This window comes from Peromyscus californicus, unplaced genomic scaffold (assembly GCF_007827085.1).
Source record: "Peromyscus californicus insignis strain IS unplaced genomic scaffold, ASM782708v3 Scaffold_15__1_contigs__length_86483966, whole genome shotgun sequence".
In the NCBI taxonomy this organism is placed as follows: domain Eukaryota; kingdom Metazoa; phylum Chordata; class Mammalia; order Rodentia; family Cricetidae; genus Peromyscus; species Peromyscus californicus.
Window position 1 is genome coordinate 40,351,811 of NW_026294447.1, and position 20,141 is coordinate 40,371,951.

Sequence of the window (20,141 nt, forward strand, 5' to 3'; positions counted from 1 at the left end):
CTAATTAAAAAAAAAAAACAAGAAAAGACGGTGCAAGACTATGCTAGATAAGACCATTTGATGGCTCTTCAGGAAGTTTTCTATCAGTATTAGCAAACATAATTATTTCATTATTGACACCTAGTTGTATAAAATTTTATATTCTACACCAAAGGAACTAGGGTATGTAGCATAACACTATAGTGGGATAAAAAGTTAATATATTTAGTTGAGTTATCACTTCTGATCAATAACTGTTTTCAGAGTAATAAAAAAAATCCTAGTTCAATTTGAACTTTTCAAAAAAAATCTGTTTAGCTTAAAAAAAAAACAAGATGAAATCAAGAAGTTAAACATGTAAACAATGGAAACATGTAAGTCCAGATGATGTTAAAGGAATAAAATGATTCATATTTCCACATGATTTGATTTCCAAACTAAGTTTGGGATGTTTCACCCAAGTAATATTGGAAAAAAATGGCAATTAGACTTTTGCTAGATGTCTACACTGAACCTAGAATACAATCATCAATTTATCATGTATGCTTGGTCTTTATTCTGGGGTCAAAAGTGAGGCAGAGAGTGCCTGTGCTAAAATACCATGCCATACAACAAAGGGCATTTCTTAAACTACCACATGTACTTTTACTTATACTATTGTTTTCTATATGTTCTTAAATTTTTACTTTACACTCTATGTAAGGCTCCCTCCAAAGTGTGACAAATTGGTTGGGTTGAAGGGATGCATAGCAATGTATTTGCATAGCAATTTACATTTAGTTTCTCATCAAAGATGGGAAAAGGTAACTATAAATGACATAATAGGGATACAAGGGTTAATGCTCTCTTACACTCTTCCAAGGTTGCTCCTACTATTCCCAACCAATGTCTGTGAAACTGTATGAATACTACACTGGTAATTTATTTTAGAGTATCAAAAATGAAATGTCCATGCATTGCCTACAATCTTGAATTTCACTGAGGAGTTGTGCACAGCATGGTTTTAGAAGCTAGTGTTGCAGATTTGAGTCAGAAATAGCTGACTTGAGAAAGTGCTGAATGCCATTAATTGCTGTGAGCAAGGCACAAACAAATTACAGAGAGATTCAATGAGCGAGAAGTGACTTCCAGGAGCAAGCCAGGGACTGATATCACACACGTGGTTACACTGAACAAACACAGCCAAGGGCTTGGGCAACTTCTGCCTTACCTTCATAAAGACAGCCATCATCAACACTTCCCTCACCTCGCTCCTCTAATCCTGTAAACCAGCTGCTTCTTCAAATGGAAGCTGCACACCAACTCTTCAACCGTAAGTTAAAATCACGGTTTTCTTTTCAGAAAGAGGAAGAATGGAAGGGGGGTATGCCTTCTGTGGTTTTACCAAAAAATTCCAATGTTAATTAAAACCATATATTTAGTATGGATAGAGGTAACAAATCGAGGTTTTTTTTTGGGGGAAACCACGCTCCTCCGTGAATTCAGATTAGTGATGCTGTGTTACTGGCTCACTGTGGACATTCTGTTCTATTTGAAACAGCTGGGGCTGTGAGGAAGACTGCATTTCCTACAGAAACTCAATTAGGCTGGATGGAAAAGAGGCCATGAAATGCTTCTGTTGTCTACAGAGAGTCAGTGAGAGTGTGTTGGACTCGGCTTTGAGTTGAATTCTAAATATAAACTGAGATCAGGCTTTGTTCAATTAGCTTGGTCAGCTTAGTACACTACTGTATTATCATATTTTTATATTCCACCATGCTCTTACAATTGTGCACATTGGGCTGCTCAGATTCCCCACAGGTTTTGAGAAACCGAATCCTTTTTGTCCTGCTGGTGTCACAGGGGTAGACAGCAGGAGAGGGGCTCTAGGGCCTGGGTGGAATGAGAATCCAACTTGCCTGCTTCCTGCTCACACTTCTTTCCCTGCAGTGGTGTGGTCATGTAAGACGTTGCATTTCTTTCTACATGACAGCAATAATGTGAGAGAAGCCAGATGCCAATATGGTCCTACTCTTCCAACAGTTATTAGTCAACAGCAATACAGGAGTCAACAAATGAAATGCTAGTAAACAACCTCTTCCAAATTAAGACATGAACAAAACACTTCCCTGCACCTTGTCATTACAAACCTTTTCCTAAAGATTCAACAGCCTTGTCCTAAATCCCCAGTGAGGCTGACTGGGACCACCTTTGTTGCATCCATAACTTTTCATCTGCACCATCACTGTTCATATGTTTGTATGAAGGATTCTATATTTATATTTATATATATTTATATGAAGGATTTAAATTGATAAGGGTTGGTTCTTCCCTTGATGTGCCAATCTTTGAGGCCCTACTACTGTGATATATATATATGTATATATACACACATATATATATGTATATATATATATGTGTGTATATATATAAAATCTAAATTAATGTTCATTGAATACTGAATTCAGAAAAGCAACAAATGTAAATAAGCTTAATTAGAACAGAAGTTCCCCAAAGGCTCACTAATTTGAGTCATGTATGTCTAAAAATATTCTAGGCACATAGACAATATACAGCATACACAGAGGAATGATTTTCCAAAAACCTTGAGAAATATTTGATTGATAAAAAAACCCATTTTATAGTGTGCAAGGGAAGAGAGACTAGAGTGTCAAGTTTTCCTTTTTCTAGTTAGGAACTGGCAGACTTTTTTTTTTTCATAGAAGGTCTGTGGTAAATATTTTAGGATTTACAGGCCCTATAGTTTCCACTCTACAGCCAAAGCCTACAGTGAAGCACAAAAGCAGCCCCAGATAATACATAACCACTGAGTGTGGTTGTATTCCAATAACACTTCAGAACTGGCTTTGTCTTAGTTAGATTTAATCAGCTTGGGAAGGAAAGGGTTTATTTTCTTCTTACACCTCCTGGTAAAAGTCACTGATGGAAGTTTGGGGAGGAACTCAAGCAAGAAAGGAACCTGGACCCAGGAGATGATGTGGAGGCCATGGAGGAGTGCTGCTTGCTTGCTTGCTCAGCCTGCTTTCTTATATGCACCAGGACTACCAGGCCAGGGGTAGCACCACCCATAGTGAGCTGGGCCTTCTCACACCAATCACTAATTAAGAAAATGCACCACAGGCATTGTCTTTGTTAGGGTTACTATTGCTGTGGTGAAACACCATGACCAAAGCGAGTTGGGGAGGACAGGGTTTATTTGGCTTATGCTTCCATCTCACTTTTCACCAATGAAGACATCAGGACAGGAACTCAAAGAGAGCAGGAACCTGGTGGTAGGAGCTGATGCAGAGGCCACAAAAGATTCCTGCCTATTGGCTTGCTGTTCATGGCTTGCTCAGCAGCTTTCTTAAAGAATCCAGGACCACTAGTCCAGGGATGGCCCCACCCACAATGGGCTGGGCCCTCCCCCGTCAATCACTAATAAAGAAAATGCCCTATAGGCTTGCCAACAGCCCAATCATATGGAGATATTTTCTCAGTTGAGGCTCCCTCCTCTGTGATGACCCTAGTGTGTGTCAAGTTGACATAAAACTAGGCAGAATGGGCATTTTCTCAATTAAGTTTCCCTTTTTTAAGTGATTCTAACTTGTGTCAAGTTGACAAAAATTTAACTAGCACAGGCCTCTTCTCTCAGTCTCTTTAAATAATTTATTTGCAAAAATGACTATTGGTGTCCATAACTGGCAAAATAGTCTCACAAAATGTCAGACTACTGCATTATTTAGGGTAGGCATCTGCTGAATTTGGTGATGATCTATATATTCATCACAAGAATGGCTAAATATGTGAAAATGTTTACTGAGTATTAATTCAGGAGCATGGCCATTGTATAATAGAATCTGTGGGGCTCTGCTACGCTTATACCATCTATTTCAAAAATTCTCAAGCTTATTTTTTTATATTTCCATGTTTTTACCCATCTCACAAACAGGTCTGATTCGTCTTCAGCTCTAAATCCAATTTTACATAAAATTTTGCAGTTACTTGCTGCACATGTTAAACATTCATGCCTTTGCCATATGCTATTATGAAAATTGCACTGATTTATAGCAGTTTGACACCACTAGACGGCACAGAGTCACCTGACAGCAAATCACGTGGTATTGGGAAATAATGTTTTAAATGTTTAATATGCATCCAGACCTCTGTTAAACCGGTAATAATGTAGTCATGTAGTTTTTGGAGAAACCTTTTATAACAGCATTAAAAATACAGTCCTAGATTTTGTGACTGTGAGCCATACGAAGTCCAAACATAGTCAGTCATAGCATAGTGGTCAAGAACATAGAATTTTGCACTTAGGTAGACTTAGGGTTAAATACTGATTCAACTGTTTAACCGCTCTGTAACCTTACTTTCCTCAGTAACGCAGGGAGACAAATAATCTCAATCTGACAGCTGCTGTAAGGAGTAGGCATAACTTCACATAAAACATGCAATCCCTGTAAAAGTCTGTTCTAACCCTCTCAATAATCAGTAGTTATCACTAGCTCCTATTGTCTACACATTAAATTCTATTGAAGGAGAAATGAATAATTCAGAATGTATGGGACTATACAGGAATGTTGGAAGAAGATTTAAAAATTGTCATACAAGACAAAAGGTTACTACTGTAGCTAATAATCCTAACTTTAAAAACTGGTAAAAAGGAACAGAATCATGAGAAATTCTCCTCACTTTGAAGGTATCAACAATGCAGTATAACTATGCTAAAAGGGTTTACAGAAATTAGTACAATCTCTCTACTCACTGTGTACTCTATCAAATTATAGTAGGAGGGAGGCGGCTCCTTAGAAATAATGATACTTGGCTGCAGTAAGTGAATACATACTGTATAACAAATATTCATTAGTATGTGTGTAAAATGGACACTTTGTTTTTGCTTTTTTTGTAATTGTAAGTACACATCTGAACATAGATGGATTCTCTGTGGGGCAACATTCTTCATGTGTGTGTTTTTGTGTTGGGGGTGGTAGTTTTGCCCTTCAGGGACTATCTGGAAATGCCTGGAGACCTTTTTGGATGTCACAATTTGGGTAGCTGTGCTACTGGCACCAAGGGGGATGCTAAGCTGAGGAGACGTTAGGGATGTTGCCAGCCATCCTATAATGCATAATATAGCCTCTGCAACAAAAATTACCTGACCAGAAGGTCACGATGTTTAAGTCAAGATACTTGGTTTTGAACTAAGATCCTTCAGGGCTGTGGTGCTTTGAAAGAAAATGGCCCCCAAAGTGAATGGCACTACTAGGAGGCATGGCTTTGTTGGAGTAGCTGTGGCCTTGTTGGAGGAAATGTGTTACTGTGGGGGTTGGCTTTGAGGTCTCCTATGCTTAAGCTACTCCCAGTGAGACAGGCTACCTCCTGTTGCCTGCAGATCAAGATGTAGCAGCGACCTCTCCAGCATCATATCTGTCTGCACTCCAGCACTATGTCTTGCCATGATGAGAATGGACTGAACCTCTAAACTGTAAGAAAGCCACCACAATTCAATGCTTTCTAAGAGTTGCTATGGCATCTCTTCATAGCAATAGAAACCCTAACTAAGACAAGGGCCAAGTGGGTTCATCTGTCTGCCCTCAATGGATATTGGGGCAGGATTAGGGAATGGTACTTCTTTTGTCAATATGATAATATGATTTCATGCATCTATGTGCTGGTTACACATTTACATATCAGAAGTCCTAGCCTAGAATTTGCCTACCTAAGAGAATAACTATAAATACCAAGGCTACAGGTTAAATAGCACAGGATGCTGGACCTCAAGTGGACGTAAGTGCTGAAAGCAGCTTGTCTTACACATGGAGGAGGGCAATCATTTACAGTATCTTTGACCAAGCAAGTGGCCAGGGTTTCCCTGGCTCAAGATTTCATCAGTGGCATCAATTTCCATAGACAGACAACATGCTATAGTAACAATGGAATCAAGTGCAATCCTTTCTTTCCCAAGTACCCTAACACACTGTCACAGCTGCTTACAAGGTTATAGACTTAAAGATGATTAATGACCCAAGACTTCAAAAACTGTACATAAAGAACATTACTTTAAAGCTCTTGATTCTGTATTTGATGTCATCTCGGCGCTGTTGAAGAGAATCTCTGTGAATTCTGTATTTAGAGTATCTGCCATCAGTTTTCTCAGATAAACTGGAGGAATCCTGGAAAAGCAAGAAAGCATTCAAAATTGGTGAATGAAAGAAAAATCAGTGCTAGAAATTAGAGTAAGGAAGTAGTGACATATGGAAAAGTAACTGTAGTCAGCATTTAGAGAGACACATACGAGAAAAATAGGCAACCAAGGAAAAAGAAGAAAATGGCCACGCTGTACTTGGCCACAGGGTAAGATGGGTGTGATATACTCTCTGAGACAACTGAGCCTCCCTTTCCAGCTGCTAACAACTACCAATTGCCCCACTGGGGAAGGAGTTGTGTGCCAATGGATCGCATACATTTTTAATTTAGTGTTTCATTATTCTTCACAATCATACAAACTCAGAGAGCAAATACACTAAGAAAGCAACATGTTCAGGACCTTCCTTCTATTTTTTTTTCCTTCTCTTCATTTTCAGTAGAAAGAAGGAACACGCCAATTAACTATTGCTAGTCAATTATTAAGACATTTAATATTTGGGGACAATTTAGAAGAAAATGAGGTAAATAATTTTGGTATGTACAATCATCTATGGTAGAGAGTCTGAAACACTCCCAGAGAACCTTCGTTTTATTAGTGGTTCCCCTGAGGAAGGGGAATTGGAATTCCAATTCCAGCCTTTTCATTTTCATGAGGAAAGCAAAGGAAAGAAAAGAAAGCTGCCCAGGGAGTTATAAATGCTTCGGCCAGAGATAGGTAATTTGTGGCAGATTTGGGTTGGAACTCAGTACCATACCCTCCTCACCTTATCAAATAAGCAATGTTTAAATACAAATGACAGAGCTGAAGCATTTTTTTTTCTTCAAAAATGGGGTTAAAAGAAGATGAAGGAGACAAGACGGGAGGATCTAGCCACATTCAAGAAAGAATAAAGTCAAGCATATCAAAATAGGATAGAGTTTCTATGCAGTCATAACTATGGGACTATCAGAAAATACATTTGTAAAGGACATTTTTGCATAGATATTAGTGGTGGTACCATGAGTAGGACCCACACAGATGACAGTATTTATGTCCTTCAAGTTATATTAAGAAAGTATTCCCTGAGACATTAAACCATCTGGGGCATGAACTTGAACTTAGATAACCATTTAGGTCTTTGAATTCTTGTTTAAATCATACTGTGATTTATAGACAGTTTAGGCACCTGATATATGTGTTTGTGTGTACATGTGTAAATATAATCCATACTTAATAATATGAAGGCTTTCTGTATTTTCACTTAAGGCTGTATTTAATTATCCCATGAGAGTGATTTAAATGAGCTACTTTTAATTGTCTAGATGGCTGTGGAGTACACATAAACATATGGAGTGGGTTCAGGATGGAGGCAACAGTGAAAATAAGAGACAAATTAGATCTCACTCCCAGTTAATTTACACAACTTCAATTTCCTCAAATATAAAGTAGGAAAAATATCTCTGAATATAAAGAAATGTAATGGATTTAGTTACTGTTTGCTACACAGTGCAATAAAAATTATAAAAAATACTTGCTACATGTGATAAGAAAAAAAGCTAGCAAGTATGTCCCTTTTCAGAATATAGGGCTCACTTTTAATGAATTGGAAAATACAACTCTGAACTTGAAAAAAAAACGTTCTCCCAGAAAACTTCAATATAAACATATCCTCATATTGTAGTCTATGCATATGCAAGCCAGGCTTACAGACAGTCAGCAGACTTTGAGTAACAATAATAGACCCTCTGATAAGAGAACATGGCTTCTGGAGTGCACTCATAAGCATTCTGTTCATTAAGAGCACTAGGGGACAAGTGAGCTGTGACTGCAAGTCTGGTGTCACAGGCTTATCCTGATCTACAGTGGGCGTCTGTTTCTCACCCATCCTTCATTTATCCAGGTGACATCAGTACAGAGAGAAGAGGAAGTAATAATAATAATAATAATAATAATAATAATAATAATGGTAATTGTGTTGTTAAGACATTCTCCACACAGGTTTGTATGAGGGTGAAGGGAAACTATACAGTTCTGTATGCTGATGTCCTAACCATCCAATGGGGATTTAAACTGTAAATACACATTCACATCGTGAGAAAGAATTAACACTTTAGTAAAGGATACAAGGAACACTTGTTTTATCTGTAACTGTCTAGTTTCGAGATGTGTCAACCGACTCTTGGATCACACTAAAAACAGTTCAGTTGTGGAATCATCAAAAACACTCATTATATTTTGAGATCGGCATGATATCATTGATTGCAACACAACCATGCTATTGCTTGCTGACATTTCCTACTCAAATGTATCATCCAATAATATGCTATATTTAAAGAGAGTCTAAGTATTATGTAAGTCACATTTTTAGTAATTTTTAAGGCTAATTTGAAACAAGAGGCTACATGTTCACAACATAAACCCGTATCACTTTAAGTTTTAATTTCTTATTTATAACTAGTGTGTTGATACTGTAATAAGCTATAAATTGCTAAGGCTATATTTTACATTTGCATCCCCTAAAGGGATGTATGAAAAAATAAACCCTAAACTATGACGAACTTGATTTCACATGCCACGAGAGAAGAATAACTATGAAATACGATGTTTCTAAAACAGAAAGTATCTCATCTTCCTGTTGTCTCACTGGTACGTCTCACCCCCTTTAATTCTTAGGTTTTCTAAATTATTGTTACAGCTTTAGAAGGAAAAAGTAAATTTCTAATAGCAAGATAAAAGTTTCCATTTTCCTATGCTATATTAATACAAAAGCTTGGTTATTTTCAGTCCTGACTTCCCAGATGTCAGTGAATTCTGCTCAGATGGCATTGTTAAAAGTCCCCAGTGTTCTTCAGAAATTCCTCCCTTCCTACAAGCTTCCTTGCACATCAGGAAGATGTCAAGTGTTCTAACTCAGACAAAAGTAATGAAAGAGACAAGGCAACTCTTCCTCACTCTGAAGTCTTTGAAATCCTCTAGCAGGCTCAGTTTCTCAGGCACAGACTCCAGATGGTCTAAGGCCACTCGGGTACTCTAGGAAAACAGCAAAACAAAGCATAAGGGGACTCAATCAAAAATTAATATTCTCAGAACCAAAATACTGAAAACAAGACACACCACCAGCAGATTAAACTAAAAATTTATAGCCAAATAAGAACAAATATTTTCAATACATCTTTTAAATCGGGGGAAATTATTTCCTTTCACAAAGTATATGAGATGCATTTGCAAAGCGGACTCCTTGAAAAGGCTTCCTAGATAATTGCGTTCAATTGACACACTATGAAATTTTCGATAGAGCATTTCATATTTGCATTAATTTACAAAAATTGCTTCAGTGAACACCAGAAATTAACCACCAGGTGATGGTAAGAAAAAGATGAGTTTGCAGTTACATTTCTATGGAACACATTCGACACTCTCAAATGTTGTCATTACAAAGAAAAGAGTTCTCAACAATTACTTTTGGGAAAAAAGAAAATGCAAAGTGGTTCTCAGAAGACAACCTTGAGCCAATGATGGTATGTATACTGGTAACGAGCATTAGCATTTGAATTTGAAAAGAATTTTAATTAAACAAAGCAAAAACATAAACAGACAGGTGATGTAAGACTCAGGGCATAAATCTTCGAGCTGCAGATGAGTTAGTGGCCACCATGTTCCACTGAGATGTCTGACACCTTTCATGAACTATAGGCTGGGAAAGTCATTGGACTTAGCAGTGAGATTCCCGGGCTCTCATTGCCCCACCCCCACCCCTGCCCAGAGGACTGCAGGAACCAGCCACATGCTCCAGAAGGTCTGCTCTGAGACAGAGGAAAACTGCCCACCATGTTGGGTTTCATGTAAGTGAAACAACTTTAACCTTGTTAAGCTGTAGATTTTAGGGTTTGGTATCTACCAACATACAGTTCAACAGTAATTAGTTCAAGTGATGTTTACGCTGAGGATTAAGTAATTAAAGTGGGCAAGTCATGTGGTCATCTGGCTTTTTATTGGGTGGACAGGTTCTGGTTCATGGGCATGGTAGAAGTTTTTCTTTGAGAAGAGTTCATCACTTTTCACTTAATCTCTCCACTTGGTCCCCACTCCATTCCAGAGGTTGTGTGCTCTCCCTGGTGTCTCGTACCAGGGCCTCACCAAGGCAGTTTTTCCAGAGCATCTACTTTATGTCTCCCACAGGCTGTGGGCACTGCAATGGATGGAAATATGAAAGTAATGGGATGTCTTTGTTCAACATACTTTCAATTCACCCCTTCCTACCTCCCCCTTCTTCAGTAATGGTACTAATGAGTGCAATCAAAAGTGGGGCTGGAATTCTGCAGAGCGAATGATGCTTGCTTTCCATTGCTATTCCCTTGACAGGCACATGGGTCTCGCCTTTTCTGTTCTGAGTTCTATATGACTTCTTCAGTGTTTTGTAACTTGAGAGTCACAGCTGTTTTCTAGTTTTGTCATATACAATAATAGTTTTGTCATATATAAATCAGTGCTCCTATTCTTCATAAGCTTTTAGAAATTGCTGATGCAATTTCCACCGTTTTGAACTGGAACTTGTTTTGTGCTGGTCCAAGTTAGTCAAGTGTTCTTTCCCAGGGTCTATTTAAAAGATTTAGTATTTTGTTCCTTCTACTTAACATTTATATTATTGTTAGTTTTTCTGTTTCATGTACTTACTTAAACTGCCATACACTTTAAATGGCTTCACTTAATTTTTCCACAGGTTGGAAAGAGTCATCAAAATGACATTTTTCTTAATATAGGACACAACATGTAGGTTTCAGATATCAGGGAGGTTTTTTTTTTTGTCACTTTGTAGGCTATATTTACTTAAGTAATAAAATTAGAGATATTTAAGAACTATATTAGCTCATGAAACTAAAACACAAAGCAAAGCTCTGATGACTATTTGAAGACAAAATTGTGAATTGAATAAAACTCTTTTCATAAGCAGATTCTAATAGATTTTCAGCACTAAATTTTATTTCCTCTTTTTCTCATTTGAAAGTGATCCTCTGAACCTGAAGAATTTTAAACTCACTTCTTTCTCAAAGTAAGCAAATAACCTCTATAAAACCTGAGTAATTTTCAACCAACCAGGTGACTTTGTGACCCTCCCTATTTTGTTTTTGCATGCTCACATATCAGTTTATTATGACTGCGATATTTTGGGTATATATTCATATGGCTGCATTATTGTGGCATCCATGAAAAGTCTTTGCCACATTATGAAGCACAATTATTTATATAGTAGTCCCTTTACCTCACCTATGTCTCCATGAACTATCTTCATATTTTCTCATAATTTATTTCAGTTGGGGTGTGTGTGTGTGTGTGTGTGTGTGTGTGTGTGTGTGTGTGTGTGTGTGTGTGTGTTGTGCATGTTAATGTTGCCTAATACTTTAAAGGGTGTGGAGAAGTCTCCATTAACAATCTATAGTCCAATTTTTCAAGTATATTTCAGTATATGGTAGCAGCAAATAATATGATTAATTTAATTCTTTAAAACATATCAGATATTTATAGAAAGGTGTAAAAATGGTTCTCCCTGGGCCAGGCAGCACATACTTGTAACCTCAGCAACTAGGAAGTGGAGTCAAAGGGACTTCCAATTCCAGGCCATGCTGGAATAACAAGTGAGTCCATAAAGAAAGAAGGCTCACTTCTGAAAAGTAATGTAACAGTTACCATAGCATGTTTTAAACAACAGAGAATGTACAATGACAAATTATTTAAATTCTCTCCCTCTCTCCATATATTATATATATATGTGTGTGTGTGTGTATATATATATATATATATATATATATATATATATATATATATATATATATATACACATATATAGTTCTAGTTCCCTGCAGGGAGCTATACTCACATAGCCTAGAGGCAGTGATTAATTCCAACCCTGTTTAGAAGCATAATGAAAGATTAAATAAAAAAAATAATTTGCCTGTAAATTCAATCCTGAGTTACTTTTTAATCTGTTCTGTACTACACCACCATATGCACTGTAGACCTATTACTATATTATTATATTACATATTAAAATATTATATAGATGAAGACATGAAGAACCAGAGAGTATAAGCAACAAACAGACAATCACATAGTAGCAAAACCAGGAAGCAAATTCTAGTAACCTGAATGCAAAAATGGCACTGTTCTCACTACACCCCCCCCCCCCCACACACACACATTTATATAATGCTAAGCTAACAAGGCATGGAAAGCATCCGGAAGCTGTAATGCGGCTGCTTTTATTTCCAACCCCTTTCCAGTCATGCTCTGAAGATATGTTCTTGATGGGACTGTTTTTGTTAGCCGTGTTTTAAGAGGAAATCATGAAGAATTTCATCTTCTATGCTCAGGACCATGTGTATCTAAATATATATATACATATGCACAGCAGTCAGAAAGATAGACACACACACACACACACACACACACACACACACACAAACAAAGGAGTCTGGATATCATAGTGTGTGGGACTAGAGCATAGACATCTGCTCACAAGAGTTTCCTCAAATAAACACTGAACAAAAGCAAATGCGGTTATCATTCTCTAGACAGTCTAATGAACTCATGGATCGTTATTAAATGCCCAGACAAAAGTCTGTTGTTTAATTTTATTTTCTCCTAAGAGTATAAGCAAGTGATAGAAGAAACTGGAATTTAGAAACCTTGTCTGCGAGCCCCTGTGGCTTGCCCACTTACAGATGTGTTCACATGTCTGTCAACAAAGGCAAAGCACAAGCTGCCAACTTTACCCTTCCCAAATTTCAACACACATCAGTCTCCTGTGGAGCCGAGCAGTTTGAACTGGCCTACAGAACTGTTCCCTTAGATCTTCCTTTGTTTCAGACCAGAAGGAAATTGAATAATATCATATGACAGCATAAGTAGCATCAATTAGGAATTAGACAGAGGAATGCATTACAAATCTTAGATCCTGTCTCCTGTAGAGAAAACTTACGGAACAAATTTGACCATAGGCTGTACATACTTCTCTTTGTAAAAATGCACATCTGTTTCATTTTATTAATATAGAACAAATATAATTTCCTCACACTGGTATTGAAATTGTATGTGTAGATGATAAAGGAGAACTTGTCTATGTTTTTAAGACTATGTGTATATTTCTGGCACAACATACATGTTAAATAAACAAGGTTATGAAGCAATTTATTTGGGTTCAAAAATGTAATTCTATTTCATTTGGAAAGAAATCTACTGCAAAACTTTCCTGACAAATGGCTGAACGGTGGTGAAAAGACCTGAGTAAACACAGTTCAAGGACAGGAAGGGTGAGCTCACATAAAGGACGAACTGTACGCCTTTCCCTGATGCTGACTCCATCCAGCACAGCTGTATTGGCATTAAAGGGCCCTCTTTTTATCCAAAGTGTCTAACACCCTCTGGAACCAACCCGAACAGTAGCAGGGAACAGGCCTGCAAAGCCTGGTGCTGCTGATGACATCCTTCATGAGGCCCAGAGAAGAAAGCTGTGTGGGTTCCTCCAAACATGAACAAAATCCTTCATTTATACACTGAGAGCAGGCCTGCAAAGCCTAGTGCTGCTGCTGACATCCTTCATGAGGCCCAGACAAGAAAGCTGTGTGGGTTCCTCCAAATGCCAAAAGTCTCTGTATTACATCTGCCACTATAAACCAGGCCAAGAACTTGTGGCTGGGGACACCCTAGGCCCTAAGAAGAACCTACAACTGTTACTTTGTTAACTGGACATAGCACCAACCTGCCCTCTAGACACTTGTCCTTAAACCCACAGATTAGTACAGCTCACACCCCTCATTGGGGAAGCTTCTTTTTGCAGTGAATTGAGGTTAATACAAAGACCTACAACTGGTCAGAGAAAGCTGTACATTGCTTAAATCTAAAAGGAACATCTGTATAACTCCCTCTGCCCAAGGTGCAGAGAACGTTGCAGAGGAGGGACATGGACAGATTCTAGCGGTTAAAGGATGGAGTGGAGTGCTGTGAGATCGTGTCTCTGGACATAACAAGACCAGCACACCTATGAACTCAGATGCGTTGTGGATGCCTGTATAAGGCCCACACAAGATAAAGCCAGTCAACATTCCAGCATAGATATAGGACAGACTCCTGATAGCCTACCTCTAGCTGAGGAGCTGTTGGCAACTGATGGCAGCTGATGGAAGGGGGGGGTCAGTTTTCTGCAGGGGTGTTACCCCTAGACGGTTACCCATGTAAACACAGGGAACACTATAGTCAGTGAGTTATAAAGTAAACCAACAGCAAAAACTCAGAAGATGACCTGAAGTTGGGAGAGGAAGAAAGAGAAGGAGTCTGGAAGAAAATGGAGCAATGAGTAAGTGATGATAAAAATTCATTGTATGCATGTTTGGAATTCTTAAAGAGTGAATAAATATTTTTTAAAAGAGAGAAGATACATTTTCAAATACAGAATTCTCATTCTAGATTATAAATTAAAGTCAATCTATCTTCTTCTTATTAGCTTACAAAAGACAAAGAGTTCTTTCCAAGTAAGTGGTTTAAAGGGTTGTACTTTTCTTGATGAGAAAACACTAAGAATGAAGTGAATGATGAGAAGATAGGGGATAAAGAAACATGTCTCCTTGCTGGAAACATTCCAGATTTTCTTGTAAATATAGCTCCTACCACTCCCTTCTATGAAGAGCACAGTTCTCTCTGTGTGCTGAACAATATGTTAGGTATTCACAGCTCCTTGACAAGGGATGCCTGCAATCTGTTTAATGGATATAATGGTATTTCTTCCAATTGAAACTAAAATGTACTTACAAGGGAGGGAAACTGAACATTGGGGAGGGGACTGAAGTCACCAGTCCTTACTGAGAAGACACAAAGTTCCAGGAATGTCACTTACATGTATTTTGTGGTTTGGGGAATATCACTTAGCCCTGTTCTTTTAAGCCACAGTTTTTATTTTTTGAAATGGGGATAAATAATGGTAGTCTTTATTATCCTATACCCTCTGGCAGCAGCTGTGATTATCAGGTAAAAGAGTAGATATGAAAGTACACTGAAAATTGTCAAGTACTTCCCAAACATCAAGTATAAAAACGAAACAAAAACAAAACAAAAAAACATTGAATCTGAGGCACTATCAACTATAGTAGCTTCCAAATAGAGAAGCGCTGAACAATGATCTACAATTATAGCAAATACAGACTAAGCAAAAAGTGCAATGTAGAGAAACAAGTTATTTTCAGAAGTGGCCTGCCATTATATAGACATTATTTTAAAATACAAAAAGAACAATGGTACTTATATTTTGAACATACTGTACTCTCCTCTTTATTTGGAGAATATTCTTTTACTTTTTCCTCCATCAAAATGAGCATTCTCTCTCTGTCTGTCTGTCTCTGTCTCTGTCTGTCTCTCCCTCTCTCAGAATAAGAGATAGTTCATTCTAGAACGAAATTTGAGTGATTATGGCCTGGGACAACACAGTCTTCCTCAGAGGATAAAGAAACCTGGCATCACATCAAAAACTCCATTTTGATTAAAAGATTAGGACTTTTTCACACCTGGACTATGAAACTTAAGATAATAAACTGTCATATCATCTGAGAGCATGTTCACGTGGACTTCAACAACAGTGGATGATATTCATCTTCAGTGCCATTGATATTCACATATCCCGAGCAACTGAACATTTCTGTCATTTTTTATATTTTTATAAGTACATTTTAAAATATTGTTCACGATAGTTAATATCTCAATTAAATATTTCTAAGTGATAAAATAATACCAAACTTGTTTTAATGAAGTAACAAATGAAGAGATGTATATCCTTTAATTCATCATGTTCTTTGCTATGACTGCTTATTCTAAACCCCTACCTTATTCAAAATTAGCTCTCATGTTTAAAATATTCAAGTTTTCAATATATATATATATATATATATATATATATTCAGTATAATCTGAATATTCAATATATATATTTTTCAGTATAATCTAGATAAACGAATCTAGTTTTTAAATTAAACTTGAAATCCATTTACTCTAGATATAGATACACAAATATTTGGGTTAACTCTTTTTATTAAAATTATACAAAAGATAGCAATTTCTAAAACAACATTCATATTTTATACCTTAAGAATTGTTTTTTTATTAAATTGATATCTACATTGTTCTACAGTACAATTAGCCAAGATTTAGAAATTAATTAAATAGTGTTTAGAGTTTTTGTTTTGCTAATTAAAAATAGAGGACAATACTTTAGTGATTCTTCCCAGAGTCTCATTTATAACCATTTGACTATAAGTAAGATAATTAATAGAGCAAAAATAACTGTAAATATGGGGCAACATATAGTCAATTTAGTTTTTTTAAAAATGTTATTTTGGTTATTTAAAAAACATGTTTCCATCAGCTGTTATCTTCACTTTTAGGCCAAACTATATTTTTGATTATTTTAATTTTAGGTAACTAAATCCTATTATATGTTACATGTACCTTATCTGGGGTTTGAGTTAGCCTTCCTTGTCCACTTCTGGCATCCTTTGACTATCAGATAAAAATCTTTTGAAATCTATTAACTAGCAGACCACTAACTTCCAGCACCTCAAAAACTGTGACTATCACCAGACAGCATCTGAGGCAAGAAGAAAACCTTCTCCCATCTGGCTGCACCTATGTCTCTGAAGTACCCAGCAATGTATTTTAAACTTGCCTTGATTTACGACTTTGTTATGTAAAACTATAAAAATTCATGAAACTGCTTCTATGTTGGAACAAATGATCATTTCCAAGCATACAGGAAACAAGAAATGTATAGAGATCATGTATATGCCCATCACCTGATGCTAATAGCATTGTTTCATCTGCTATCTCACATGTCACTACGTCAATAAAATAGACGTAGTCTCTAATCCAATTTATAACTTGGGTGTGTTTCAAGAGTAAACTGACTGGGTACTTTAGTGCACCACCCCCGCCCCCAACCACTTTAGAATGCATACCATTCATTCCAGTGAAATACTAGTGTACATTTTTCCCATCTCTGTGTGTGTACCTGTTAGTGTGTGTGAGAGATGCCTATGTGTACACATGCATGTGAAGGCCAGAGACAAACTGAGTATTGTTCCTTGGGCGCTATTATCACTATCCTTGTTATTGAAGCAGGGTCTCTCACTGGGACCTAGAGCACACTGATTTGGCTGGATAGCCAACTAGGCCTAGGGCCTTTTTTGTGTTTCTCTGCCTCCTCAGCACAAGGACTATAAATGTGTTCTACCATGTATGGCTTTTTATAGGGTTGCTGGGAATTGAAATCAGGTCTTCATGCTTGCCTGGCAAGTACTTTACCAACTGAGCTCTCTCCTTAGTCTTTAGTGTACTATTTAAGTGTGAAGTTTACATTTAATAGAATACATAAATCTCGAGGGAACAGGCTAGCTGTTGTTTCCTATTATAGTTCAATTGTGTGTCCTCAGAGAAGGCTCCCCTGTCTTCTCTGATTCTATCAAATGAATTCTCGACTACCTCATTAATCTTATTTTGGTATCATTTATCAGAGGACAAATATATTTAACCATATAATTGTTGATCTTAAGAAAGTAATCAAAACAAGAGTAGAAAATATTTTCCCAGCATGCAGCTCAATGTTTGCAAAGGTGAGATATTCAGTAAATGATTTTTCAGGGAATAAATGATTATTTAATGGAAGAAAGATTTTCCTATTTAGCTCATCTATAAATTTTACTGAAAATCTACTTTGTACTGAACACTGTTCTACAGGTAAGTAGTAAGGCAAAAAAAAATCTGTCTGTCTTCAGGAGGGCTACATTATACTGGGGGGAAGAAACAATTCCTAAAATACACTCTGTAAGGGAAGAACAGGACCAGGGCAACATGGTAGGGAATGACAGTGTGTAAACACCTGGTAGTCCCTAATAGCCCATGTGATGAATGGTTTAGAGTAAAATGAAGGAGAGATTGACTTATGAGAATGTCCCTGCCCCAGATGTTGAGCGTTTGAGATAGAATAAACTAAGGACAAAAGCAGTAAGGAAGGGTTCTGCCTTTTACCCTATAGAAATGAATGCCTGAGAACCTGGCATAGCTGGGTGGGCATGAGCTCAGTGAGGTCAAGGTGAGACCAAAGATGCCAGGAGCAAAATTTCATAGACACTAAGAACAAGATCTCAGAGAACATTTGAGACTGGTCAAGTTTCAGTATTTAATAGGAGTCCCCACCCCCCAACTCCCCAAGTATAAATAGCAGAAAAGTGAGGTCTCTTACTCTGAAATAAGTGTTCTGGGTGTTGTTTAGAGAAGACTGTCAGCCTCAGACTCCTAATCAAGAGTGGAATTTGTGGAGCTCAGAATTTGGTTTTCGTTTATTTATTTAGTACTACAAGGGAAAGTACCCAGAGCCTTGCACATGTCAGGGAAATGTGTTGCCACTAGGTCATTACCCACCCCACCCCATTCTCTGAATATGTGGAGTTTGGGAGTCTTCAAGGAAGGCTGGGGGCTTGATAAACACCACAGAGGTTCTGAGTCCCTCCAAGTGCCACTGGTGTGGAACTCTGTGAAAGATCTGGTGGGAATTTCCAGGTGGCCACGGAGTCTTCAAGGAAGGCTGGGGGCTTGATAAACACCACAGAGGTTCTGAGTCCCTCCAAGTGCCACTGGTGTGGAACTCTGTGAAAGATCTGGTGGGAATTTCCAGGTGGCCACGGGTGTCACCCCAATGTACCTGATTTATCCCAAATTCCCACACCTTAAGAGCATGGATCATGACATAAAGTTCTGAGGGTGTTAACTGTCCATAAAATGTCTTCTGTATATGTATAACATGTTTTCTTTTCTTTTTCAATAGCTTTCTATTTAAGAAACATGGCAAGATGCTTTGAAAATGAAACACTCGTTGCAACAAGGAGACACAGTGGTTTATCTCAGTGTTCCCAAAACTAGCTGTATGAATCTGGGCAAATTATTCAACCCATGGGCCGAAGCTTTCAAGTTCTGAACATGAAAGTTCAGATATGAACATAATAATGACCTTTGTTCTAATCTTAGTTCATGATAGGCTTAAGTTCTTCCCATGGTGGCTTGAGATCAGAAATTTTAAGCTAAAAAGCCTAGAAAGTGTGTGTGTGTGTGTCTGTGTGTGTGTGTGTGTGTGTGTGTGTGTGTGTGTGTGTGTGTGTCTGTGTCTGTGTCTGTGTATCTGTGTGTGTCTGTGTCTGTTGTGGCTGTGGCTACTCACTCCAAAGATAAAGTGGGCAAAGCCACTCTGTGATCAGATTGCTAGGGGTTCTTTACCCAGAAACACTTGGGCAGCTGAAGACTGTCACTGCGGTAGAAAGATCCACTCCTAATCATAAGACAAACAGAGATGGCTTCTTGGGTGTTTGCACCCAAACTACCAACTCCAAATATTTGTCATTTTATATTTTTTAAAATGATGCTTCTAAAAGCATACAAAAAAAAAACACCTTCCACTCTTTCACTTTATAACTGGCTCACAACACCAAAAATAACATCACTGTCCCCTTCTAACCACCCCTCTCTTCCAGTGCTCCTGCCACAAATGTTAGTCCATACTTGATTTCTCTCCCCAAAGCTTCTGTGCCCGATGACTCTGTGCACCAAGGCCCATCTGCCCAGAATGCTGTGTTTTTCCATATACAGAGCTTTAATTAGCTCCCGAGTCTCTGGAGGGATTTGCCTGGGCCACCACTCCCTCTAACATGGCATTTAAAAGGCATGGGCTCTTAAGCCATCTGTCTAAGTTTAAATACTGGTTTAGTCATTTACTTGCTATGAGTCCTTAGGGAAGTTCCTGATGCATGGGAATACTTGGGACTCTTCCCTCATGTATAAATAGAAATGATAAAAATACCTCTCGTGTGGTGTCATGAGTAGCAAGTACATTAACAAGTAAGTCTGTAGAGCAGGGCCTGCAGGTAGTAAGCAGGCAGTAAACACTAGCTGCAATTACAGTGATAACAGTGGTTATCATTTCATGAACTTTCCCTTTAAACCATGAGTTAGGAGTATAGGAGTC

The 20,141-nt window shown here is 37.8% G+C and overlaps 1 protein-coding gene across 9 annotated transcripts in view; it reads right to left on the bottom strand.

The window, feature by feature from the left end:
* Cep128 (centrosomal protein 128) overlaps nt 1-20,141 on the bottom strand; it is a 366,411-nt gene that overhangs the window by 14,046 nt on the left and 332,224 nt on the right. For all 9 annotated transcript variants that reach the window (XM_052738688.1, XM_052738684.1, XM_052738687.1 and 6 more), the window contains 2 exons: nt 9,044-9,121; nt 6,024-6,137 (listed from right to left, as the gene is read on the bottom strand). In XM_052738688.1, coding sequence (XP_052594648.1) covers nt 6,024-6,137; nt 9,044-9,121 — 192 coding nt within the window. The remainder of the gene's footprint in view (nt 1-6,023; nt 6,138-9,043; nt 9,122-20,141) is intronic.